Consider the following 27,689-nt stretch of genomic DNA (forward strand, 5'->3'; position numbering starts at 1 on the left):
TCCCTACGCTTCCTCTATCCTATCCCTATGTTACCTCTGCGCTATCCCTAAGCTTCCTCTATCCTATCCCTATGTTACCTCTGCGCTATCCCTACGCTTCCTCTATCCTATCCCTATGTTACCTCTGCACTATCCCTACGCTTCCTCTATCCTATCCCTATGTTACCTTTGTGCTATCCCTATGCTTCCTCTATCCTATCCCTATGTTACCTCTGAGCTTTCCCTATGCTTCCTCTATCCTGTCCCTCTGTTACCTCTGCGCTATCCCTACGCTTCCTCTATCCTATCCCTATTTTACCTCTGCGCTATCCCTACGCTTCCTCTATCCTATCCCTATTTTACCTCTGCGCTATCCCTACCCTTCCTCTATCCTATCCCTATGTTACCTCTGCGCTATCCCTACCCTTCCTCTATCCTATCCCTATTTTACCTCTGCGCTATCCCTACCCTTCCTCTATCCTATCCCTATGTTACCTCTGCGCTATCCCTACCCTTCCTCTATCCTATCCCTATTTTACCTCTGCGCTATCCCTACCCTTCCTCTATCCTATCCCTATGTTACCTCTGCGCTATCCCTACCCTTCCTCTATCCTATCCCTATTTTACCTCTGCGCTATCCCTACGCTTCCTCTATCCTATCCCTATTTTACCTCTGCGCTATCCCTACCCTTCCTCTATCCTATCCCTATGTTACCTCTGCGCTATCCCTACCCTTCCTCTATCCTATCCCTATGTTACCTCTGCGCTATCCCTACGCTTCCTCTATCCTATCACTATGTTACCTCTGCACTATCCCTACGCTTCCTCTATCCTATCCCTATGTTACGTCTGCGCTATCCCTAAGCTTCCTCTATCCTATCCCTATGTTACCTCTGCGCTATCCCTACGCTTCCTCTATCCTTTCCCTATATTACCTCTGCGCTATCCCTACGCTTCCACTATCCTATCCCTACGCTTCCTCTATCCTATCCCTACGCTTCGTCTATCCTATCCCTATGTTACCTCTGCGCTATCCCTACGCTTCCTCTATCCTGTCCCTATGTTACCTCCGCTCTATCCCTACGCTTCCTCTATCCTTTCCCTATATTACCTCTGCGCTATCCCTACGCTTCCTCTATCCTATCCCTACGCTTCCTCTATCCTATCCCTACGCTTCGTCTATCCTATCCCTATGTTACCTCTGCGCTATCCCTACGCTTCCTCTATCCTATCCCTATGTTACCTCTGCGCTATCCCTACACTTCCTCTATGCTATCCCTATGTTACCTCTGCGCTATCCCTACCCTTCCTCTATCCTATCCCTATGTTACCTCTGCACTATCCCTACGCTTCCTCTATCCTATCCCTATGTTACCTCTGCACTATCCCTACGCTTCCTCTATCCTATCCGTATGTTACCTCTGCGCTATCCCTACGCTTCCTCTATCCTATCCCTATGTTACCTCTGCGCTATCCCTACGCTTCCTCTATCCTATCCCTATGTTATGTCTGCGCTATCCCTACGCTTCCACTATCCTATCCCTATGTTACCTCTGCGCTATCCCTACGCTTCCTCTATCCTATCCCTATGTTATGTCTGCGCTATCCCTACCCTTCCTCTATCCTATCCCTATGTTACCTCTGCGCTATCCCTACCCTTCCTCTATCCTATCCCTATGTTACCTCTGCGCTATCCCTACCCTTTCTGTATGCTATCCCTATGTTACCTCTGCGCTATCCCTACCCTTCCTCTATGCTATCCCTGTTACCTCTGCGCTATCCCAACGCTTCCTCTATCATATCCCTATGTTACCTCTGCGCTATCCCTACCCTTCCTCTATCCTTTCCCTATGTTACCTCTGCGCTATCCCTAGACTTCCTCTATCCTATCCCTATGTTACCTCTGCACTATCCCTACGCTTCCTCTATGCTATCCCTATGTTACCTCTGCGCTATCCCTACGCTTCCTCTATCCTATCCCTATGTTACCTCTGCGCTATCCCTACACTTCCTCTATGCTATCCCTATGTTACCTCTGCGCTATCCCTACCCTTCCTCTATCCTATCCCTATGTTACCTCTGCACTATCCCTACGCTTCCTCTATCCTATCCCTATGTTACCTCTGCACTATCCCTACGCTTCCTCTATCCTATCCGTATGTTACCTCTGCGCTATCCCTACGCTTCCTCTATCCTATCCCTATGTTATGTCTGCGCTATCCCTACGCTTCCACTATCCTATCCCTATGTTACCTCTGCGCTATCCCTACGCTTCCTCTATCCTATCCCTATGTTATGTCTGCGCTATCCCTACCCTTCCTCTATCCTATCCCTATGTTACCTCTGCGCTATCCCTACCCTTCCTCTATCCTATCCCTATGTTACCTCTGCGCTATCCCTACGCTTCCTCTATCCTATCCGTATGTTACCTCTGCGCTATCCCTACGCTTCCTCTATCCTATCCCTATGTTACGTCTGCGCTATCCCTAAGCTTCCTCTATCCTATCCCTATGTTACCTCTGCGCTATCCCTACGCTTCCTCTATCCTTTCCCTATATTACCTCTGCGCTATCCCTACGCTTCCACTATCCTATCCCTACGCTTCCTCTATCCTATCCCTACGCTTCGTCTATCCTATCCCTATGTTACCTCTGCGCTATCCCTACGCTTCCTCTATCCTATCCCTATGTTACCTCTGCGCTATCCCTAAGCTTCCTCTATCCTATCCCTAGGTTACCTCTGCGCTATCCCTACGCTTCCCCTATCCTGTCCCTATGTTACCTCCGCGCTATCCCTACGCTTCCTCTATCCTTTCCCTATATTACCTTTGCGCTATCCCTACACTTCCTCTATCCTATCCCTACGCTTCGTCTATCCTATCCCTATGTTACCTCTGCGCTATCCCTACGCTTCCTCTATCCTATCCCTATGTTACCTCTGCGCTATCCCTAAGCTTCCTCTATCCTATCCCTATGTTACCTCTGCGCTATCCCTACGCTTCCTCTATCCTATCCCTATGTTACCTCTGCGCTATCCCTACGCTTCCTCTATCCTATCCCTATGTTACCTCTGCGCTATCCCTACGCTTCCTCTATCCTATCCCTATGTTACCTCTGCGCTATCCCTAAGCTTCCTCTATCCTATCCCTATGTTACCTCTGCGCTATCCCTACGCTTCCTCTATCCTATCCCTATGTTACCTCTGCACTATCCCTACGCTTCCTCTATCCTATCCCTATGTTACCTTTGTGCTATCCCTATGCTTCCTCTATCCTATCCCTATGTTACCTCTGAGCTTTCCCTATGCTTCCTCTATCCTGTCCCTCTGTTACCTCTGCGCTATCCCTACGCTTCCTCTATCCTATCCCTATTTTACCTCTGCGCTATCCCTACGCTTCCTCTATCCTATCCCTATTTTACCTCTGCGCTATCCCTACCCTTCCTCTATCCTATCCCTATGTTACCTCTGCGCTATCCCTACCCTTCCTCTATCCTATCCCTATTTTACCTCTGCGCTATCCCTACCCTTCCTCTATCCTATCCCTATGTTACCTCTGCGCTATCCCTACCCTTCCTCTATCCTATCCCTATGTTACCTCTGCGCTATCCCTACGCTTCCTCTATCCTATCCCTATTTTACCTCTGCGCTATCCCTACGCTTCCTCTATCCTATCCCTATGTTACCTCTGCGCTATCCCTACCCTTCCTCTATCCTATCCCTATGTTACCTCTGCACTATCCCTACGCTTCCTCTATCCTATCACTATGTTACCTCTGTACTATCCCTACGCTTCTTCTATGATATTGCTATGGCTAAGCTTAAGCTGGCCACACACTAGACCAACTTACATCCAACCAGCCAACTTGTTGATTGGTTGAAATAAAAATCTGGTAAGGAATGGGAGTAAATGATGATCAGCAATTTGCTCCTAAATGCCAGAAAACAGATGAAAATGATCGGTCAGACAAGTTTGTTAAATGTTTTATCTAAACAATTTTTTCAAACAGTTTTGGTCCATTTTCCTGGCGTTTGAGAGCAAATTGCTGATTGTCATTTGCTTTTATACCCTACCAGATTTTCATTCCAACCAATCAACTAGTTGGCTGGTTGGACAGATAATCTTTAGATGTGTGGCCAGCTTTACTCCGTGCTATCCCTGCGCTTCCTCTACGCTATCCCTACACCTCCTGCACACTATACTTACACTTCTTGTGTGCTATCCCTACTTTTACTGTGCACTATCCCTACGCTTCTTCTATGCTATTGCTATTGAACATGGTGCGTACACTAGTGTTGTAGAGCTAGATGGATCTTGAATGCTCAAATGTTTGTATATGTTTTTATATTAATGTGTGCTTCCTTTCCTGCTTACAGTACATTCAGGTCTCAAATGTTTCCAATGCTACATTAACCCCAGCCTGTGTACTTATAGGAGAGATGGGGATTAATTAAGCCTTGTCTCAGAGATGATCAATGGACATCAGCCACGGCCACAATGGGAGTAGATTGTGGCTGATGTCTATTGAGCAGACACCACAGATCCCAAAGTTAATATTAAAGTAGGATGTAGACTGTGAAAGTGACATCATTTCTACAGGGTAGAGGATGACAAACATGGAGTCGCTCTTTGGAGGGATATAACCAACGGGCACGGTCATACTGCGCCACTGTGACCCATCCAGCTGGGATGTAATCAGCCTCACAACCAGAGTAAGCCGTCTGCTATGGTATTATCATTAATGTTGCTGATTTGTTAAGGTGCTACAGTGCTACTCAGCACCAGCCAGTGGGGAAAACAGGACATGGCCACTAGTCAGTGGGGAAAACAGGACATGACCACTAGTCAGTGGGGAAAACAGGACATGGCCACTATTCAGTGGGGAAAACAGGACATGGCCACTAGTCAGTGGGGAAAACAGGACATGGCCACTAGTCAGTGGGGAAAACAGGACATGGCCACTAGTCAGTGGGGAAAACAGGACATCACCACTAGTCAGAGGGGAAAACTGGACGTCGCCAGTAGTCAGTAGAGAAAACAGGACATGGCCACTAGTCAGTGGAGATTCAGGACATGGCCACCAGTCAGTGGAGAAAACAGGACATCGCCATTAGTCAGTGGGGAAAACTGGCCATCGCCACTAGTCAGTGGGGAAAACAGGACATCGCCACTAGTCAGAGGGGAAAACTAGACATCGCCACTAGTCAGAGGGGAAAACTGGACATCGCCACTAGTCAGTGGGGAAAACAGGTAATCGCCACTAGTCAGAGGGGAAAACTGGACATCGCCACTAGTCAGAGGGGAAAACTGGACATCGCCACTAGTCAGTGGGGAAACCTGGACATCGCCACTAGTCAGTGGGGAAAACAGGTAATCGCCACTAGTCAGAGGGGAAAAGTGGACATCGCCACCAGTCAGAGGGGAAAAGTGGACATCGCCACTAGTCAGTGGGGAAAACAGGACATCGCCACTAGTCAGTGGGGAAAACAGGACATACATTAAACAGGGACATTAAAGGCAGACAAAATAAATGCAGAAGTGAAAACATAGCTGGATCAGCTGCCATATATCACCACTACAGTGGGTGTAACCACTGTGGTGCCCAGGTCACTTCCCCCGAGCAGAGCTGCCCGTAAGATGAGGAAGCAGGTCGGGTGGCTCCATTGTGTAAAAATGTTTTGTAACATTTGTTTGCTTTGTCCACCCAAAAATATAATGAAAATTAATGATCTACACTTAATCTTATTAAATAGACGTTGAGATATAACATTCACCATATAATGAGCATTATATGCGGAATACGTGTGTGCTATATAAATAACTGGTAATAAATAAATAAATTATATGGTGAAGGTACAAACTCACCAACTATCCCTTGGGTGTCCGGGAGACTCCCAGATACTGGTGAGCTCTACCAGCAACAGCCCTTCTGCACCCCTCTCACTGCAAAAATACGTCACTTTGCAGTGGGTCCATATGATACAATGCACAGCGCTACGTCCCCCATATATGCCCCGGGTCTCCCCAATCAGGATCTCCCAGAGGGGAGACCTACAAATATGGCTACAATCCAAATATATTTTACAATCAGGATAATAATGATAATATAATGTGAGGGGTTATATAAAAATTAGGCTATCTGATACAGGATGTAATGTTACGTTATACAGTATATGATGTAATAAAATAATACCATGACAGGATAATAGCAATATGTGAGGTGATATATATCACTGGGAGTATATATGATATAAGGTGTATAATGTTTAAGCATACTGGATTTGATAGCACATTATAGCAAGTGTCCTGTAACAGATAAGGGGCCAGAGTGTAACTGTTTTCTGTGGGGTCTCTCCCCTCTAGGTTATCGGATAGCCGTCAGCGCCATATTTCCGATGATGTTTTCTTGAATATTGCACCTGCATAGATTATAGCAAAGGCTCTGTTTCTGTGCCATATTTCCGAAGATATCACTGGAAACGTGGTTCCGCCATCAGCTCTGCAACCTGGGTGCAAGGTATGTGGTGCATTGCCCCCCCTAGACCTAAGGGCTGTGTGCACTGCACATCCTGCATCCCTTATAGATACGCCACTGCATTATATTGTCATATAATAATGCAGATATACTCTGACAAGATAAGTGAAGTGTTCTATAACACTGGAACTATTATCTGATATAGGATGTAATAATACATTATAGAGGGTATATTACATACATACTGTGACAGGATAATTATAAGTGAGTTATTATATAACACTGGAACTAATATCTGATATAGGATGTAATATTACATTATATGGGATATGATATTACAGATAGATATGCTATTACAGGAGAATAATAAGTGAGGTGTTAAAGAACACTGGAACTATTATCTGATATAGAATGTATTACATTACATGATAGAGGCTATATGATATTACAGATATACTATGATAGGATAATAATAGTAGTATGTGAGATGTTATATAGAACTATTATTTGATATAGGATTTAATATTACATAAAAAAGGATATGATATTACAGATATACTGTGACAGGATAATAATAGTTGTATGTGAGGTATTATATAACACTGGAACTATTATCTGATGTAGGATGTAATATTACATGATGATGGAGGATATGGTATTACAGATATACTGTGACAGGATAAAAATAGCAGTATGTGAGGTGTTACATAACACTGGGACGATTAACTGCTAATATAGGATGTATTTAATGTTGTATATTGTTAATGTAGGACAGGACTTGTCTTATTGACAATTGTGAGAGGAATCTGCCCTGAACAAACATGGCCGCAGCCTTCGTCATCACGTGCCTTGCCGTCAGCTCACGGTTCCCGAGACCAAGTGATTCCGGGTCAGCGAGAGTCCAATATGGCGGCGGGCAGTGGCCGCTGATCTCGCCATGTCCGCTCTCGGCCGGTATGACCGGCACTGCGACTCCATCAACTCAGACTTCGGGGACTCGGTGCGGAGCTGTGGGGCGGAGCAGGAGGAGCTGCACTACATCCCCATCCGTGTCCTGGGACATGGCGCCTACGGGGAGGCCACTCTCTACCGCAGAACCGAGGTACCTACCGGCTGTGTTACCGGTGGTGCGCGGCTCTGACAGAGTCTGACATGGTAGACACCCATAGGGGAGGGCGGCTCTGCAGGGGGTGTGGCAGTTTGAGGAAGGGGCTCTGCAGGGTGTGGGACACTAATAAGGGAGGGGTCTCTGCAGGAGTGGGACACTTGTAGAGGAAGGGTCTCTGCAGGGAGTGGGACACTAATAAGGGAGGGGGGCTCTGCAGGGAGGGAACACTTATAGAGGAAGGGGCTCTGCAGAGTGTGGGACACTAATAAGGGAGGAGGCTCTGCAGGGGTGGAACACTAATAAAGGAGGGGGCTCTGCAGGGGTGGAACACATAGTGGAAGGGGCTCTGCAGGGGTGTAACACACTAATAAGGGAGGGGGCTCTGCAGGGGTGGAACACTTATAAAGGAAGGGGCTCTGCAGGGTGTGGGACACTAATAAGGGAGGGGGTTCTGCAGGGGTGTAACACATATAAACAAAGGGGCTCTGCAGGGGGTGGGACACTAATAAGGAAGGGGGCTCTGCAGGGGTGGAACACTTATAGAGGAAGGGGCTCTGCAGGGGTGGTACGCTTATAAGATAGGGGGCCCTGCAGGGGGTGGGATGTCACACTAGTAGGGTAAGGAGCCCTGCAGGGGAATGGGACATTTACAGGAGAAGGGGCTCTGTCTGTAGGGGCCAAAGGGTGGAACACTTATAGAAAAGGGGCCTCTACAGGTTATGAGATATTTATAGGAGGGGGCTTTGCATGTGGGGGGGGATTTTTAGGAGAGGGCTCTGTATGGGGTGGAACATTTATAGGAGAGGGGGCTCTGGATAGGGTGGGATATTTATAGGAGAGGGGGCTCTGCATAGGGTGGGATATTTATAGGCGAGGGAGCTCTGCATATTGTGGGATATTTATAGGCGAGGGAGCTCTGCATGGGGTGGGACATTTATAAGAGAGAGGGCTCTGCATAGGGCGGGACATAGAGGTGGCTCTGCAGGGAGTTGGTCACTTATAGGAGAAGGGGCTGTGTAGGGAGTAGGACAATTAATGGAGAATGAGCACTGCATGGTGTAGGACACTTATTGGAGAGGTGGCTCTGCAGGGGTTTGGGCACTTTTAGAGGAGAAGGGGCTATGTAGGGAATGGGGGCTCTGCATGGTGTAGGGCACTTATAGGAGAGTGAGCTCTGCATGGCGTAGGTCAGAGGAGGGGGGCTTCTGCAGAGGTTGGGACATTTATAGGAAAGGGAGCTCTGCTGTGTTTGAGAAACTTATTGGAAAGGGAGCTGTGCTGTGCAGGGGGTGGGGCACTTATAGGAGAGGGAGCTCTGCTGTGCAGGGGGTGAGACACTTATAGGAAAGGGAGCTGTGCTGTGCAGGGGGTGGGGCACTTATAGGAGAGGGAGCTCTGCTGTGCAGGGGGTGAGACACTTATAGGAGAGGGAGCTCTGCTGTGCAGGGGGTGAGACACTTATAGGAGAGGGAGCTCTGCTGTGCAGGGGTTGGGACACTTATAGGAGAGGGAGCTCTGCTGTGCAGGGGGTGAGACACTTCTCGGAGAGGGAGCTCTGCTGTGCAGGGGGTGTGACACTTATAGGAGAGGGAGCTCTGCTGTGCAGGGGGTGTGACACTTTTAGGAAAGGGAGCTGTGCTGTGCATGGGGTGGGACACTTATAGGAGAGGGAGCTGTGCTGTGCAGGGGTTGAGACATAGGAGAGGGAGCTGTGCTATGCAGGGGGTGTGACACTTATAGGAGAGGGATCTCTGCTGTGCAGGGGATGAGACACTTATAGGAGAGGGAGCTGTGCTGTGCAGGGGATGAGACACTTATAGGAGAGGGAGCTGTGCTGTGCAGGGGGTGGTACACATAGGAGAGGGAGCTGTGCTGTGCAGGGGGTGAGACACTTATAGGAGAGGGAGCTCTGCTGTGCAGGGGGTGGGACACTTATAGGAGAGGGAGCTGTGCTGTGCAGGGGGTGTGACACTTATAGGAGAGGGAGCTCTGCTGTGCAGAGGGTGGGACACTTATAGGAGAGGGAGCTGTGCTGTGCAGGGGGTGGTACACATAGGAGAGGGAGCTCTGCTGTGCAGGGGATGAGACACTTATAGGAAAGGGAGCTCTGCTGTGTTTGAGAAACTTATGGGAAAGGGAGCTGTGCTGTGCAGGGGGTGTGACACTTATAGGAGAGGGAGCTGTGCTGTGCAGGGGGTGTGACACTTATAGGAGAGGGAGCTCTGCTGTGCAGGGGGTGTGACACTTATAGGAGAGGGAGCTGTGCTATGCAGGGGGTGGGACACTTATAGGAGAGGGAGCTCTTATAGGAGAGGGAGCGTGGCCCTCCTGTACCGTATGCAGACAGGTGCCAGGGCACGGCCCTCCTGTACAATATGTAGACAGGTGCCAGGGCGTGGCCCTCCTGTACAGTATGTAGACAGGTGCCAGGGCGCGGCCCTCCTGTACCGTATGCAGGCAGGTGCTAGGGTGCGACCCTCCTGTACCGTATGCAGGCAGGTGCCAGGGTGCGGCCCTCCTGTACCGTATGCAGGCAGGTGCCAGGGTGCGGCCCTCCTGTACCGTATGCAGGCAGGTGCTAGGGTGCGGCCCTCCTGTACCTTATACAGACAGGTGCCCAATATATGCAAATGCATAAAATATACTATTTTCCAGTCTGATTGATGATGTTTCTCGTCCCCATCCCTGCACCAGAATCTGGCCTCTGCTCTCTGCTCCTCACATGGCTATACATAATTTCACAGACTTCCTATTTAAAGCTCTTGTACCATAGTTATGTAAGCTGGCTACACACTGGGCGATATATCGGGCATTCAAGCGAACAGCCGATATATCGCGAGCGCGTCGGCGGGTGTGTACCCCCTGATATGTCTGTGGACGACGTCGTTCACAGACATATCGCATCGGCTGTACAGCACAGCAGATGGCCGATATATCTGCAGATGTGTATGGGTGACCTGCCGATTGCCCGTACACATGCTGCAGGGACCCAGTGGTGAGTGACAGCTCAACTGGGTGGGCATATTTAAATACCCTTCAGTTGTGACGTTGGGCCCGATACATCAGGCGGACGATTGGTAAGTGTATATGCACTTAACAATCATCAGATAGGTCGGCAGGTCGAGTATTTACCCAGCATACCTGTATGCTTGCATGTATTCCCTTTTTATTTATATTTCATACATGTGGACCTTTGCTAATAATTGTTCATGTGGGGTCGGGTATGGGATCCCAGCGGCCGGGATGCCGCCGGTTAGAATAGCGTTAGCGGGATCCCGACTGAAAGAATCCCGTCACCCGTAGATAAAGCTAACCTCTACCTCTCTCCTAACCCTCCCCGGTGCCTGAACCTAACCTTCCTCCCTAGTGCCTAAACCTAACCCTCCTCCCTTAGTGCCTAAACCTAACCCTCCCCCCTTAGTGCCTAACCCTAAACCTAACCCTCCCCCCTTAGTGCCTAACCCTAAACCTAACCCTCCCCCCTTAGTGCCTAACCCTAAACCTAACCCTCCCCTCTTAGTGCCTAACTCTAAACCTAACCCTCCCCCCTTAGTGCCTAACCCTAAACCTAACCCTCCCCTCTTAGTGCCAAACCCTAAACCTAACCCTCCCCTCTTAGTGCCTAACCCTAAACCTAACCCTCCCCCCTTAGTGCCTAACCCTAAACCTAACCCTCCCCTCTTAGTGCCTAACCCTAACCCTCCCCCCTTAGTGCCTAACCCTAAACCTAACCCTCCCCTCTTAGTGCCTAACCCTAAACCTAACCCTCCCCTCTTAGTGCCTAACCCTAAACCTAACCCTCCCCCCTTAGTGCCTAACCCTAAACCTAACCCTCCCCCCTTAGTGCCTAACCCTAAACCTAACCCTCCCCCCTTAGTGCCTAACCCTAAACCTAACCCTCCCCCCTTAGTGCCCAACCCTAAACCTAACCCTCCCCTCTTAGTGCCCAACCCTAAACCTAACCCTCCCCTCTTAGTGCCTAACCCTAAACCTAACCCTCCCCTCTTAGTGCATAACCCTAAACCTAATCCTCCCCTCTTAGTGCCTAACCCTAAACCTAACCCTCCCCCCTTAGTGCCTAACCCTAAACCTAACCCTCCCCCCTTAGTGCCTAACCCTAAACCTAACCCTCCCCCCTTAGTGCCTAACCCTAAACCTAACCCTCCCCCCTTAGTGCCTAACCCTAAACCTAACCCTCCCCTCTTAGTGCATAACCCTAAACCTAACCCTCCTCTCTTAGTGCCTAACCCTAAACCTAACCCTCCCCCCTTAGTGCCTAACCCTAAACCTAACCCTCCCCCCTTAGTGCCTAACCCTAAACCTAACCCTCCCCTCTTAGTGCCTAACCCTAACCCTCCCCCCTTAGTGCCTAACCCTAAACCTAACCCTCCCCTCTTAGTGCCTAACCCTAAACCTAACCCTCCCCTCTTAGTGCCTAACCCTAAACCTAACCCTCCCCCCTTAGTGCCTAACCCTAAACCTAACCTTCCCCCCTTAGTGCCTAACCCTAAACCTAACCCTCCCCTCTTAGTGCCTAACCCTCCCCCCTTAGTGCCTAACCCTAAACCTAACCCTCCCCTCTTAGTGCCTAACCCTAAACCTAACCCTCCCCCCTTAGTGCCTAACCCTAAACCTAACCCTCCCCCCTTAGTGCCTAACCCTAAACCTAACCCTCCCCCCTTAGTGCCTAACCCTAAACCTAACCCTCCTCTCTTAGTGCCTAACCATAAACCTAACCCTCCCCCCTTAGTGCCTAACCCTAAACCTAACCCTCCCCCCTTAGTGCCTAACCCTAAACCTAACCCTCCCCCCTTAGTGCCTAACCCTAAACCTAACCCTCCCCTCTTAGTGCCTGACCCTAAACCTAACCCTCCCCTCTTAGTGCCTAACCCTAACCCTCCCCCCTTAGTGCCTAACCCTAAACCTAACCCTCCCCTCTTAGTGCCTAACCCTAAACCTAACCCTCCCCTCTTAGTGCCTAACCCTAAACCTAACCCTCCCCCCTTAGTGCCTAACCCTAAACCTAACCCTCCCCCCTTAGTGCCTAACCCTAAACCTAACCCCCCCCCCCTTAGTGCCTAACCCTAAACCTAACCCTCCCCTCTTAGTGCCTAACCCTAACCCTCCCCCCTTAGTGCCTAACCCTAAACCTAACCCTCCCCCCTTAGTGCCTAACCCTAAACCTAACCCTCCCCTCTTAGTGCCTAACCCTAACCCTCCCCCCTTAGTGCCTAACCCTAAACCTAACCCTCCCCTCTTAGTGCCTAACCCTAAACCTAACCCTCCCCTCTTAGTGCCTAACCCTAAACCTAACCCTCCCCCCTTAGTGCCTAACCCTAAACCTAACCCTCCCCCTTAGTGCCTAACCCTAAACCTAACCCTCCCCCCTTAGTGCCTAACCCTAAACCTAACCCTCCTCTCTTAGTGCCTAACCCTAAACCTAACCCTCCCCCCTTAGTGCCTAACCCTAAACCTAACCCTCCACCCTTAGTGCCTAACCCTAAACCTAACCCTCCCCCCTTAGTGCCTAACCCTAAACCTAACCCTCCCCTCTTAGTGCCTGACCCTAAACCTAACGCTCCCCTCTTAGTGCCTAACCCTAACCCTCCCCCCTTAGTGCCTAACCCTAAACCTAACCCTCCCCTCTTAGTGCCTAAACCTAACCCTCCCCTCTTAGTGCCTAACCCTAAACCTAACCCTCCCCCCTTAGTGCCTAACCCTAAACCTAACCCTCCCCCCTTAGTGCCTAACCCTAAACCTAACCCTCCCCCCTTAGTGCCTAACCCTAAACCTAACCCTCCCCTCTTAGTGCATAACCCTAAACCTAACCCTCCCCCCTTAGTGCCTAACCCTAAACCTAACCCTCCCCTCTTAGTGCCTAACTCTAAACCTAACCCTCCCTTCTTAGTGCCTAACCCTAAACCTAACCCTCCCCCCTTAGTGCCTAACCCTAAACCTAACCCTCCCCTCTTAGTGCCTAACTCTAAACCTAACCCTCCCCCCTTAGTGCCTAACTCTAAACCTAATCCTCCCCCCTTAGTGCCTAACCCTAAACCTAACCCTCCCCCCTTAGTGCCTAACCCTAAACCTAACCCTCCCCCCTTAGTGCCTAAACCTAACCCTCCCCCCTTAGTGCCTAACCCTAAACCTAATCCTCCCCCCTTAGTGCCTAACCCTAAACCTAACCCTCCCCTCTTAGTGCCTAACTCTAAACCTAACCCTCCCCCCTTAGTGCCTAACTCTAAACCTAATCCTCCCCCCTTAGTGCCTAACCCTAAACCTAACCCTCCCCCCTTAGTGCCTAACCCTAAACCTAACCCTCCCCCCTTAGTGCCTAACCCTAAACCTAACCCTCCCCCCTTAGTGCCTAACCCTAAACCTAACCCTCCCCCCTTAGTGCCTAACCCTAAACCTAATCCTCCCCCCTTAGTGCCTAACCCTAAACCTAACCCTCCCCCCTTAGTGCCTAACCCTAAACCTAACCCTCCCCCCTTAGTGCCTAACCCTAAACCTAACCCTCCCCCCTTAGTGCCTAACCCTAAACCTAACCCTCCCCTCTTAGTGCATAACCCTAAACCTAACCCTCCCCCCTTAGTGCCTAACCCTAAACCTAACCCTCCCCTCTTAGTGCCTAACCCTAAACCTAACCCTCCCCTCTTAGTGCCTAACCCTAAACCTAACCCTCCCCTCTTAGTGCCTAACTCTAAACCTAACCCTCCCTTCTTAGTGCCTAACCCTAAACCTAACCCTCCCCCCTTAGTGCCTAACCCTAAACCTAACCCTCCCCTCTTAGTGCCTAACTCTAAACCTAACCCTCCCCCCTTAGTGCCTAACTCTAAACCTAATCCTCCCCCCTTAGTGCCTAACCCTAAACCTAACCCTCCCCCCTTAGTGCCTAACCCTAAACCTAACCCTCCCCCCTTAGTGCCTAACCCTAAACCTAATCCTCCCCCTTAGTGCCTAACCCTAAACCTAATGCTCCCCCCTTAGTGCCTAACCCTAAACCTAATCCTCCCCCTTAGTGCCTAACCCTAAACCTAATCCTCCCCCCTTAGTGCCTAACCCTAAACCTAACCCTCCCCTCTTAGTGCCTAACCCTAAACCTAACCCTCCCCTCTTAGTGCCTAACTCTAAACCTAACCCTCCCTTCTTAGTGCCTAACCCTAAACCTAACCCTCCCCCCTTAGTGCCTAACCCTAAACCTAACCCTCCCCTCTTAGTGCCTAACTCTAAACCTAACCCTCCCCCCTTAGTGCCTAACTCTAAACCTAACCCTCCCCCCTTAGTGCCTAACTCTAAACCTAACCCTCCCCCCTTAGTGCCTAACTCTAAACCTAATCCTCCCCCCTTAATGCCTAACCCTAAACCTAATCCTCCCCCCTTAGTGCCTAACCCTAAACCTAACCCTCCCCCCTTAGTGCCTAACCCTAAACCTAACCCTCCCCCCTTAGTGCCTAACCCTAAACCTAACCCTCCCCCCTTAGTGCCTAACCCTAAACCTAATCCTCCCCTCTTAGTGCCTAACCCTAAACCTAACCCTCCCCCCTTAGTGCCTAACCCTAAACCTAACCCTCCCCCCTTAGTGCCTAAACCTAACCCTCCCCCCTTAGTGCCTAAACCTAACCCTCCCCTCTTAGTGCCTAACCCTAAACCTAACCCTCCCCCCTTAGTGCCTAAACCTAACCCTCCCCCCTTAGTGCCTAAACCTAACCCTCCCCCCTTAGTGCCTAACCCTAAACCTAACCCTCCCCCCTTAGTGCCTAAACCTAACCCTCCCCCCTTAGTGCCTAACCCTAAACCTAACCCTGCCCCCTTAGTGCCTAAACCTAACCCTCCCCCCTTAGTGCCTAACCCTAAACCTAACCCTCCCCCCTCAGTGCCTAACCCTAAACCTAACCCTCCCCCCTTAGTGCCTAAACCTAACCCTCCCCCCTTAGTGCCTAACCCTAAACCTAACCCTCCCCTCTTAGTGCCTAACTCTAAACCTAACCCCTATACTTACCTTCGGGATGCCGGTGGTCGGGATTCTGGAGCCGGGATCCCAAAGCTGTCGGGATCCACCGCCGGTATTTAGAGCGTCGGCGTCCCGCACGCCGGGATGCTGGCTACATCCCGTCTATGTGTAGCGTTTAGCTTTATGGGTCAGATTTTTTGCTGTCTATTAATTAAGGGTGTGCTGCTCTACAATGCACTTTATGTTTCAGCTACTTTCAAACTTAGGGCGCTTTCATTCTGTACTTGTTTAATTTTGTGAAATCCTGCAGCGGTGTCGCCCAAAGGCGCAGTGACCGGTCATAGTGCGTCCCGCTGTGCAGCACAAGTGCTGTGTTTAGTTACTGTGTTGCTTTTAAGCCGGCTTCTAGATTTTTTTTTTTTAAAAGTCGTTGAGCCCTGCGGTCCATTGTATCCCCTTCTCATCCTCAGGATGACTCGCTGGTGGTATGGAAGGAGGTCGGATTGGCGAGGCTGTCGGAAAAGGAGCGTCGTGACGCGTTGAACGAGATTGTCATCCTGTCCCTCCTGCAGCATGATAACATCATTGCTTATTACAACCACTTCCTGGATAGCAGCACCCTGCTGATTGAACTGGAGTACTGCAACGGTGAGATGGATTCTGTCCTGTCTCCCGTCCCTGGCCGAACTGGCCGCCTGACCCACGTCTTCCCGTCTCCCTGCAGGTGGGAATCTGTTTGACAAGATTGTGCGGCAGAAGGATCAGCTGTTTCAAGAAGAGGTGAGCGTTGGTCCCGGGGGTACGGACGGAGGTGGCTGGTTTTTGAATATCACACTAATCCCCATTTATTCCCAAACACCACTGGTACTATTCGTACAGCTTATTGTGAGGCAGCTGCTGGGTCTGGGGTCCTGTTTCTTGTACATATATAATAGGTCCATCTTATCTCTGCAGTTGGTGGTCTGGTACCTGTTTCAGATCGTGTCGGCAGTGAGCTGTATCCATCGTGCAGGAATTTTGCACAGGTGAATATATTACATGAGGACCGTATGCTGTATACTTTCTACATTATCAGATAATGGGGCAGATGTATGAGGCTCTGGGAATTGATAAAGTGCAGAGTGATAAACGACCAACCAATCAGCTCCCAACTGTCATTTTTCAAACACAGCCTGTGACATGACAGTTGGGAGCCGATTGGCTGGTAGATTATCACTCTGCACTTTATCACTTCCCAGAGCTTCATACATCTGCCCCAGTATCACATCCCTGGGGTCGCCAGGAGCGGGGAGTCCTTGCCAGACCCTGGTGGTTATATGGGCAGAGAACCTGGGTGGTAATATTGTAATCCTCATGAACATTGAGCTGAGGGTATCTGTGAGGAAGATGCAATGGGTCTCTATTTTCTACACAGAGACATCAAGACATTAAACATCTTCTTAACCAAAGCCAACCTGATTAAACTGGGAGATTATGGGCTGGCCAAACAACTCACCTCTGAGTACTCCATGGCAGAAACGGTAAGCCGACATACATGTAGCATGGGTGCCTGGTGTGGCATTTATGGACGCGTGTCATGGGTGCCTGCTGTCACATGTATGAGCACATGTAAGTGCATGCTTGTGTTCCATATATTGATAACTGTGTGTTCCTTGCAGTGTGTGGGCACCCTTTATTACATGTCTCCGGAGTTATGCCAAGGGGTAAAGTACAGCTTTAAGTCAGACATCTGGGCAGTAGGATGTGTCCTGTATGAGCTGCTGACTCTGACCAGGACGTTTGATGCAACGGTGAGCAGGTTCCACCTCCCTTGTCTCTCTTAATTAATCCTGGTGCTTCAGCAATGCCATTTACTCAGGCTTATGACAATCTGCCCTCAGAATCCACTCAATCTGTGTGTGAAGATCGTACAAGGAAACTGGGCCGTGGAGTTGGACAACAGCGTGTACTCTCAGGAGGTGATCGATGTGGTGCATGCCTGTCTGCAGCAGGTGAGTGTCTATTCTCAGGAGATGATTGATGTAGTGTGTGTGTGTGTCTGCAACATGTGAGTGTCTACTCACAGGTGGTGACTGATGTAGTGTGGGTGTTCCTGCAGCAGGTGAGTGTCTATTCTCAGGAGATGATTGATGTAGTGTGGGTGTGCCTGCAGCAGGTGAGTGTCTGTTCTCAGGAGATGATTGATGTAGTGTGGGTGTTCCTGCTGCAGGTGAGTGTCTGTTCTCAGGAGATGATTGATGTAGTGTGGGTGTTCCTGCTGCAGGTGAGTGTCTGTTCTCAGAATATGATTGATGTAGTGTGGGTGTGCCTGCAGCAGGTGAGTGTCTATTCTCAGGAGATTATTGATGTAGTGTGGGTGTGTCTGCAGCAGGTGAGTGTCTGCTCTCAGGAGGTGACTGATGTATTGTGGGTGTTCCTGCAGCAGGTGAGTGTCTGTTCTCAGGAGATGATTGATGTAGTGTGGGTGTGCCTGCAGCAGGTGAGTGTCTGTTCTCAGGAGATGATTGATGTAGTGTGGGTTTTCCTGCTGCAGGTGAGTGTTCTCAGGACATGATTGATGTAGTGTGGGTGTGCCTGCAGCAGGTGAGTGTCTGTTCTCAGGAGATGATTGATGTAGTGTGGGTGTGTCTGCAGCAGGGAAGTTTCTATTCTCAGGAGATGATGTAGTGTGGGTGTGTCTGCAGCAGGGGAGTGTCTATTCTCAGGAGATGATGTAGTGTGGGTGTGTCTGCAGCAGGGGAGTGTCTATTCTCAGAAGATGATTGATGTAGTGTGGGTGTGTCTGCAGCAGGTGAGTGTCTATTCTCAGGAGATGATTGATGTAGTGTGGGTGTGTCTGCAGCAGGTGAGTGTCTATTCTCAGGAGATGATTGATGTAGTGTGGGTGTGTCTGCAGCAGGTGAGTGTCTATTCTCAGGAGATGATTGATGTAGTGTGGGTGTGTCTGCAGCAGGTGAGTGTCTGCTCTCAGGAGATGATTGTAGTGTGGGTGTGTCTGCAGCAGGGGAGTGTCTATTCTCAGAAGATGATTGATGTAGTGTGGGTGTGTCTGCAGCAGGTGAGTGTCTATTCTCAGGAGATGATTGATGTAGTGTGGGTGTGTCTGCAGCAGGTGAGTGTCTGCTCTCAGGAGATGATTGTAGTGTGGGTGTGTCTGCAGCAGGTGAGTGTCTATTCTCAGGAGATGATTGATGTAGTGTGGGTGTGTCTGCAGCAGGTGAGTGTCTGCTCTCAGGAGATGATTGTAGTGTGGGTGTGTCTGCAGCAGGGGAGTGTCTATTCTCAGGAGATGATTGTAGTGTGGGTGTGTCTGCAGCAGGGGAGTGTCTATTCTCAGGAGATGATTGATGTAGTGTGGGTGGGTCTGCAGCAGGGGAGTGTCTATTCTCAGGAGATAATTGATGTAGTGTGGGTGTGCCTGCAGCAGGTGAGTGTCTATTCTCAGAAGATGATTGATGTAGTGTGGGTGTGTCTGCAGCAGGGAAGTTTCTATTCTCAGGAGATGATGTAGTGTGGGTGTGTCTGCAGCAGGGGAGTGTCTATTCTCAGGAGATGATGTAGTGTGGGTGTGTCTGCAGCAGGGGAGTGTCTATTCTCAGAAGATGATTGATGTAGTGTGGGTGTGTCTGCAGCAGGTGAGTGTCTATTCTCAGGAGATGATTGATGTAGTGTGGGTGTGTCTGCAGCAGGTGAGTGTCTGCTCTCAGGAGATGATTGTAGTGTGGGTGTGTCTATTCTCAGAAGATGATTGATGTAGTGTGGGTGTGTCTGCAGCAGGTGAGTGTCTATTCTCAGGAGATGATTGATGTAGTGTGGGTGTGTCTGCAGCAGGTGAGTGTCTGCTCTCAGGAGATGATTGTAGTGTGGGTGTGTCTGCAGCAGGGGAGTGTCTATTTTCAGGAGATGATTGTAGTGTGGGTGTGTCTGCAGCAGGGGAGTGTCTATTCTCAGGAGATGATTGATGTAGTGTGGGTGGGTCTGCAGCAGGGGAGTGTCTATTCTCAGGAGATAATTGATGTAGTGTGGGTGTGCCTGCAGCAGGTGAGTGTCTATTCTCAGAAGATGATTGATGTAGTGTGGGTGTGTCTGCAGCAGGTGAGTTTCCTTTCTCAGGAGATGATTGTAGTGTGGGTGTGTCTGCAGCAGGGGAGTGTCTATTCTCAGGAGATGATTGTAGTGTGGGTGTGTCTGCAGCAGGGGAGTGTCTATTCTCAGGAGATGATTGTAGTGTGGGTGTGTCTGCAGCAGGGGAGTGTCTATTCTCAGGAGATGATTGATGTAGTGTGGGTGTGTCTGCAGCAGGTGAGTGTCTGCTCTCAGGAGATGATTGTTGTAGTGTGGGTGTGCCTGCAGTGGGTGAGGGTCTACTCTCAGGAGATGATTGTTGTAGTGTGGTTGTGCCTGCAGCGGGTGAGTGTCTGCTCTCAGGAGATGATTGTTGTAGTGTGGGTGTGCCTGCAGTGGGTGAGTGTCTGCTCTCAAGGGATGATTGTTGTAGTGTGGGTGTGCCTGCAGTGGGTGAGTGTCCGCTCTCAGGAGATGATTGTTGTAGTGTGGGTGTGGCTGTAGCGGGTGAGTGTCTGCTCTCAGGAGATGATTGTTGTACAGTGGGTGTGCCTGTAACGGGTGAATGTATACTCTCAGGAGATGATTGTTGTAGTGTGGGTGTGCCTGTAGCGGGTGAGTGCTCTCTGGAGATGATTGTTGTAGTTTGGGTGTGCCTGCTTTGGGTGAATGTCTGTCCCTGGGAGGTGACTGATGTAGGGTGAACGTGGTATCATGATTTGTATGGGGAGGAGGACAATGAATACATATTTCCAGGTGTTTTGTAAGGCTCTTGGCACATTGCAAACACTGTAATGATTTTTACCCTCTGATTCAGGACCCCGAGAGGAGACCCACTGCTGATGAGATCCTGGGGAGACCTGCACTCTGCCGGCGGCGGAGGTAACATAGTATGTTGGTAAATGTGGATCCTCTAATTGCGGTGTCCGCCATGCTAGTTATCTGTTTTCAGTTTTATAATAATAATAATAATTGTCTATTACAAAGGACGTTCCTTTAATTTCTCAGAGACATGGAAGATCAGGTGTCCCTCCTGAATAGATCTAACAAGAAAGCCAGGTGAGTAACGTGTGGATCATAGTTGTTGTCCCCCGCTCTAGATGGCATATAGTTGTGTCGTCATGTCTCCTCTCTCTCCCATGATACCCCCAGGCCGGGCACAGTTACAGATGCCCCCGTTGCAGTGGTCACATCCCGGAGCAGTGAAGTCTACGTATGGGGTGGCGGGAAGTCCACTCCCCAGAAGTTAGATGTGTTTAAGGGTGGTTGCCGTGCGCGGCAGGTCTGTGCTGGAGACGCTCATTTTTCGGTGGTGACGGTGGAGAAGGAGTTGTACACTTGGGTGGTACGTATCAGAAGATGGGGTGGGGAGAGCTACAAGATGCTTTAGATTCTCATGATAAAATATTATATCCAGAACATGCAGGGTGGCTCAAAGCTGCTTGGACAACTGGGGCATGGAGACCGTGCTTCTTACCGACAACCAAAACATGTGGAGAAGTTGCAAGGAAAATCTGTGCAACAAGTCAGCTGTGGCGGAGATTTCACCATGTGTATTACAGGTTAGGGAGGCTGGATGTGGGGGCAGGGAAAGACTTGGTGACTGAATATTAGGGTAGTGAGTCCGATGGTGGTTCGGGGGGGGGGGTGGGGGAGAGGGGCGCGGGGATATCTGGCTGTGAGGTTGGTGTGAGGTTGGGGAAGGGGAACAATCAGACATTTGCTTTCTTAGTGTAGCTTGCACTAGACAGAAGGAAATGGCTCACCACCGGTGCGGTGTTAGTAAATGAGGCGTAGAATCAGAATTCTTGTTCCGTTTTGCAGATGAGGGGCAGCTGTACTCTTTTGGCTCTGACTATTACGGGTGCCTCGGCGTGGGACAGAGCTTAGGCTCGGAGGTTCTGGAGCCAATATTGGTGGACTTCTTCCTGCACGAGCCAGTGGAACAGGTCTCCTGTGGCGACAGCCACGTCATGGTACTGACACGGAGCAAATGTGTGTACTCGTGGGGATGTGGCGAGTATGGTGAGTGCACTTGTAGGAAAACGGTGCAGGTCCCTGGTGCTGAGGCCAGCAGCATGTGACTCATGTCTAATCTCCGCAGGACGCTTGGGCCTGGACTCAGAAGATGATGTCTCTGTGCCTCAAAAGGTGACTCTCCGAGAGTCTGTCTATTCTGTCTCTAGCACCTCAGCTATGCTCTAGTTCACGTTTTCTCTATCTCTCTCTCGCAGGTGGAAGTTCAGCGCGGTCTCTGCATTGTGAGTGTCAGCTGTGGCTCGGATGGCAGCTTTCTTCTGACGCAGTCCGGTAAAGTTCTCGCCTGTGGTTTGAATGAGCACAACAAGTTGGGTCTAAATCAATGTACAGCTGGGATCATTAACCACGAGGTGAGTTCCTGGCCTCTCTCTGACCACGATGTGAGGAGTAAGATACCCAACGTGAAGGATTACTCCTTTCTATTTAGCAGGCCTTCCATGAAGTGCCGTACACCACCTCACTGACCCTCGCCAAGCAGCTGTCCTTCTATAAAGTTCGCAGCATCTCCCCGGGAAAGACCCATACTGCGGCAATTGATGGTAAGGAGTTGATCAGAGTCCGTCCCCCCCTTCCCCTTCATCCCTCCCACTTCCTCACCCATCGATGTCTCTCTTTAGAGCGTGGCCGGCTTTTGACATTTGGATCCAACAAGTGTGGCCAGTTAGGAGTTGGAGACTACCGGAAGCATCTAGGCATAAATCTTTTGGGAGGACCTCTTGGGGGAAAGCAGGTCATTAGAGTGTCCTGTGGGGACGAGTTCACGATTGCAGCCACAGATGGTGAGTAAATGGATGGGCGGTGGGCATGTAACGTCTGTTAGATTTCAGTTACTCATGTGGTCTATCTGCTCTTTAGATAATCACATCTTCGCCTGGGGTAATGGAGGAAATGGGCGTCTGGCCATGACCCCCAATGAGCGACCTCAAGGTTCTGACATCTGCACCTCGTGGCCCCGTCCTATTTTTGGGTCATTACATCATGTGCCTGACCTGTCTTGCCGTGGCTGGCATACCATCCTTATTGTGGGTGAGTGTTCCCCTGATCTTGTTTGTGCATGATGTAGACGTTCTGCTTTAGTGGTGGCCAAACTCGTCCCTCAATGACCCTGAACAATTTACTTTTTACAGATCTCCTAGCCGGTGCACTAACTAACTGAGTTACTAACAAACACATTTTAAAAGACCCAGAGGTGGTCTGGAATACATGAACTCTGCTCTACTTCCTGGGGTGCAGACCTCTGTCACACTAAGCCCAATCTGCTCTCTTTTCACAGAGAAAGTTTTGAACTCCAAAACGATTCGTTCAAACAGCAGCGGCCTCTCCATTGGAACCCGTGAGTGATTAGGGAGGGACTAGCGTGATGGGAGGGGTAGGGCCATGTTGTAACTACTCTGATTAGACCCGCTGGGAGTGACAGCTCAGGGTGGTAATTAAATCTTATTCTTACCCTGCAGTTGCCCAAAGCTGCTCATCGGGGGGCTCTGCAGGAGTCGAGGATGATAGCGCACGTGAGTCACTATCTTCTGAACCCAGTGAGGGTTTCCGTGGAACCATGGAGGCAGAACCGGAGACCAGCCCGTTTAATGCCACTGAAAACATGGAGAGCAGCTCCTGCCCCAGCTGGCTCCGGCAGGTAGCTGCATGACGTTTTGGTATCTCCAGGAATAAGGACATTTATCACTGAAACAATGAATATAGCTGGGGTGTGTTTGAGGGTTTGTTTACATTATATTGGTGTTTCTCAAACTCTAACCTCATGGAACCCTAACGGTGTGTGTTTCCTATTTATCCACAGGAATAGTGCATACCAGCTGTAGATCTATTGTGTTAGTCAATTAACACACCTGTGCTCCAGCTAGATGATTTGGAAAACATGCACTGCTGGGGATTCCATGAGGGCTGGGTTTGAGAAACATTGGCCTGTATGTTACATGGGAAGAGATGGATTCCCACTGAGAGACAGACTGTTCAGCCTCGTTTAGGGCTCAGTACTGTATAGTAGTTGTTCTCTTTAGCATGTGAGAGACATTTTATTATTATAATTGTTATTCTCCTTTATACGGCGCCTTATAACGTACGTAAACAGGAACATTATAAACACAAAAAAACCCATTAAAACATAACAAAACATAGCAGGACAAGTTTTGTATACATTGCTACATCAGTCATAAGACCCAAATCGGCAGCGGAACAGACATCTCAAAGGTTTGGTGCCCAGGTGGAAGTGAGGAGGTGATGGGATAAGTGAGGGAAGGAAAAGGACAAGAGAGCTTACAATCTATAGGGGAGTGGGAGACAGACGGGAGAGACAGTGAGTAAGGAGCACACTTTAGCTTTTCCATAGCTGGCACTGTTGCTATCTCCTATGCCTTACCTGTGAGTGCCACCTTGACTATAAGCTGACCACTCCGCCCTGCCGGAGCCTTAGACTGTTTGGTTTATACGGCGTATCCACCCTCCCTATCCATTCTTTATCAGGATAACCTGTGCTGGAAAGACAATGATTCCCTGCCCGACATCTGACTGTCGTACTACAACACCACATCTCCGCAGGCCCCACAGGCGTTAGAGGCTGAAGGCTTTGCTTTGTGTTTTTATTTTCTCAGGAGCTGGAAGAAGCCGAGTTTATCCCGATGCCAGAGACCCCGTCACCTGTAAGTTTGGAGTCACGAGATGTATCCATCTCACTACAAGATCTGAGTGAGACCCCGGCGCAGGTGCTGGAGGAGACGTCCGAGCCTCCTGGGGAGAAAGCCTTGCAAGTAAGAGGTTGTGGGAAGTAGGGTTGGGGTGGGGCCGATTTATCTGGGTAAGGCTCATGCTGTCCTTTTGTAGGAGCCCCATACCTGTGCGTGCAGTGCTCTGCAGGAGGAGGTGAGGCGGCTGCAGGGGATAGTGCTGTCCTGTGTGAGCGAGCAGGAGAATCTGCGCAGGGAGAACGCTCGCCTTACTGTACAAGTGCAGGAGCTCGGGGACAAGCTGCAGACGATCGTACAGGTACGGGCACAGTGTGAGGTCACGGGGTGGCTTCCTATACACTGGGGGTGGGGCAGGGTAAGCTCTGCTGTTCATGTATCATGACGTACCACCTTCAGACTGATGACTGCTATGCTTCTCCTCCCAGCAGAGTCAGACGCTCACTAAACAAGGAGAAGCCATTCAGGTGCTGCAGAGACAGGTACAGCCTCTCCTTCCTTATCCCTGGCCACATGAATTTCCTGTCTTATAGCAGCCCAGGTTTTCAGAGTCTCCCCCCATGGCAGCACAACCAAAGACTGAAAGATTACTGAGATGGTTATTAATCTATTTGAAAGTTCCCCCCTACTGCCTAACCTCCCGCCATAGCCTAACCCTCCCCCCTAGTACCTAACCTCCCGCCATAGCCTAACCCTCCCGCCATAGCCTAACCCTCCCGCCGGAGCCTAACCCTTACCCTCCCGTTCTGCAGCCTAACCCTCCCCCCTAGTGCCTAACCTCCCGCTGTAGGCTAACCCTTACCCTCCCATTCTGCAGCCTAACATTCCTCCTAGTGTCTAACCTACCACCATAGCCTAACCCTTACCCTCCTGTTCTGCAGCCTAACATTCCCCCTCGTGTCTAACCTCCCGCCATAGCCTAACCCTTACCCTCCTGTTCTACAGCCTAACATTCCTCCTAGTGCCTAACCTCCCACCATAGCCTAACCCTTACCCTCCTGTTCTACAGCCTAACATTCCTCCTAGTGCCTAACCTCCCGCCATAGCCTAACCCTTACCCTCCCATTCTGCGGCCTAACATTCCCCCTAGTGCCTAACCTCCCGCCATAGCCTAACCCTTACCCTCCTGTTCTGCGGCCTAACGTTCCCCCTAGTGTCTAACCTCCCACCATAGCCTATCCTTACCCTCCTGCTCTGCAGCCTAACCCTGTCGACATTTCACTTGTAAACATTGTGAACATGTCGACATTCCGCAGATGCCGACACGTTCAACGTCGACATTACTGCATCCCAGCTTCTGAGGCTATTTGAATCTGCCCCTTAATGTCTGAAGTCGTGCCACCCCAAATGTTACATATCCTCACATAAGTTGCCAAAGTAGTCACAAGGGTCAGAAGTTTTGTTGTTGATCTTTCAGTAGTCTGTGATACAGGTTGAGTCTCCCATATCCAAATATTCCGAAATACGGAATATTCCGAAATACGGAATATTTTTAGCATGACTGAGAAAGGGAAACCTTTGTTTTCTGGTGGTTTAATGTACACAAACTTTGTTTAAAGCACAAATTATTAAAAATAGTGTATAACATAACCTTCAGGCTGTGTTTATAAGGTGTATATGAAACATAAATTAATTTCATGTATTTACGCACACTTTTTTTGATGCACAAAATTATTAAAAATATAGTATAAAATGACCTTCAGGCTATGTGTATAAGATGTATATAACACATAAATGCATTCTGTGTTTAGATGTGGGTCCCATTCCCAAGATATTTCATTATTTTATGCAAATATTCCAAAATACGGAATATTCCGTTATCCAAAATACCCCTGGTCCCAAGCATTTTGGATATGGGAGACTCAACCTGTATTATAATACTGCTCTGGTGATAAATATTTATTTTTTTGATACAATTTTTGCAATATTTCTTTTTGTGTGTTTTTATGTAAAATTAGCCCTAACGCCTCCTTTAGCTGCAATTCACAAAGTTACAAGTTTTTTCATCTCAAACCTTTGTTCATGAGCTCCGTCCCTTACCAGTCATCAGCGTTCTCTGTAGGTACTTTCTCTGATTCAGCAATTACTGTGATGCTCCTCTCCCACCTGATACGGTCACTGGTTCCATCTTCGATTTGTCTGAATATGTGCGGCACACAGCATCCCTGACTATTCTGGCGCTAATCCTGTGTGAGTGCTGGGAATTGTCTGCTTTCTTCCCCTGCAGGTGGCGCAGTGCGTGAGAGGTATATCACCAGCTGTTAGCGGTGTTGAGACAGCCAGGGAAGATTCTGATGCAGATTCGTGGTGCTTCTTGGGGTCCGACCCCTGTCGCTCTGCTTCAGGGACCCCCATGTGATATGTGGACAGCATATGGTCCCTGTGCTGGATGAAGAGACTTGTCAGTGCCTTATATGAGCACAAAGCTGAACTCTGCAACCCTCTCCCCCCATGTGTCCTATTACCAGGGGGCAGTGGAACATTGCCGGGGTATATTTTATTACCGGACTGGACTGGTTTTGCCAAAGATGTACAGGCTCGATGATGATGATGATGATGTGGTCACTGCCGGAGCAGTGGGCAAAAGTGCTCCTTTAGCACCAAACACACTGTAGCGGGCTGCAAGCACTTGCAGTGTATATTCAGTATTCAGTGATGCTTCCAGGCCAATTCTCACAGTAAAATGTGAAATAAAACACTGTGTGAACTTTCTGTGCGAGCCTGTATGTGAGGATGATCTGGCCTATATACACATGTAGAACACGGGAGCCTGTATGTGAGGATGATCTGGCCTTTATAACCATGTAGAACACAGGAGCCCTCTAGGTGAGGATGATCTGGCCTTTATACACATGTAGAACACGGGAGCCTGTATGTGAGGCTGAGCTGGCCTTTATACACATGTAGAACACGGGAGCCCTCTAGGTGAGGATGATCTGGCCTATATACACATGTAGAACACGGGAGCCCTCTAGGTGAGGATGATGTGGCCTATATACACATGTAGAACACGGGAGCCTGTATGTGAGGCTGAGCTGGCCTTTAAACACCTGTAGAACACGGGAGCCTGTATGTGAGGATGATCTGGCCTATATACACATGTAGAACACGGGAGCCTGTATGTGAGGATGATCTGGCCTTTATAACCATGTAGAACACAGGAGCCTGTATGTGAGGCTGAGCTGGCCTTTATACACATGTAGAACACGGGAGCCCTCTAGGTGAGGATGATCTGGCCTATATACACATGTAGAACACGGGAGCCTGTATGTGAGGCTGAGCTGGCCTTTAAACACCTGTAGAACACGGGAGCCTGTATGTGAGGATGATCTGGCCTTTACATAGATGTAGAACACTGGATCCTTTAGATGAGG

At 49.6% G+C, this 27,689-nt stretch overlaps 1 protein-coding gene across 3 annotated transcripts; it reads left to right on the plus strand.

The window, feature by feature from the left end:
* Window positions 1-7,309: 7,309 nt before the first annotated feature.
* Window positions 7,310-27,027, plus strand: NEK9 (NIMA related kinase 9). 3 transcript variants are annotated; one of them, XM_088447474.1, is made up of 23 exons: window positions 7,310-7,554; window positions 15,985-16,162; window positions 16,239-16,294; window positions 16,469-16,539; window positions 16,929-17,034; window positions 17,173-17,304; window positions 17,395-17,505; window positions 20,397-20,461; window positions 20,588-20,638; window positions 20,732-20,924; window positions 20,997-21,141; window positions 21,404-21,604; window positions 21,684-21,730; window positions 21,814-21,969; window positions 22,047-22,158; window positions 22,237-22,398; window positions 22,475-22,645; window positions 22,893-22,952; window positions 23,074-23,252; window positions 24,226-24,381; window positions 24,455-24,616; window positions 24,744-24,797; window positions 26,543-27,027. In XM_088447474.1, the coding sequence occupies exons 1-23, from the start codon at window positions 7,390-7,392 to the stop codon at window positions 26,672-26,674; spliced, it is 2,865 nt and encodes a 954-aa protein (XP_088303600.1). In that variant the 5' UTR covers window positions 7,310-7,389; the 3' UTR covers window positions 26,675-27,027. The 3 variants fall into 3 exon arrangements, with proteins under 3 accessions (XP_088303600.1, XP_088303601.1, XP_088303602.1); XM_088447475.1 differs by having other exon boundaries at window positions 24,747-24,797; XM_088447476.1 differs by having other exon boundaries at window positions 22,050-22,158.
* The last annotated feature ends 662 nt before the right edge of the window (window positions 27,028-27,689 follow it).

The sequence above is a fragment of the Taudactylus pleione genome, unplaced genomic scaffold (assembly GCF_031769625.1).
Source record: "Taudactylus pleione unplaced genomic scaffold, aTauple2 ptg000433l, whole genome shotgun sequence".
Classification (NCBI taxonomy): Eukaryota; Metazoa; Chordata; class Amphibia; order Anura; family Myobatrachidae; genus Taudactylus; species Taudactylus pleione.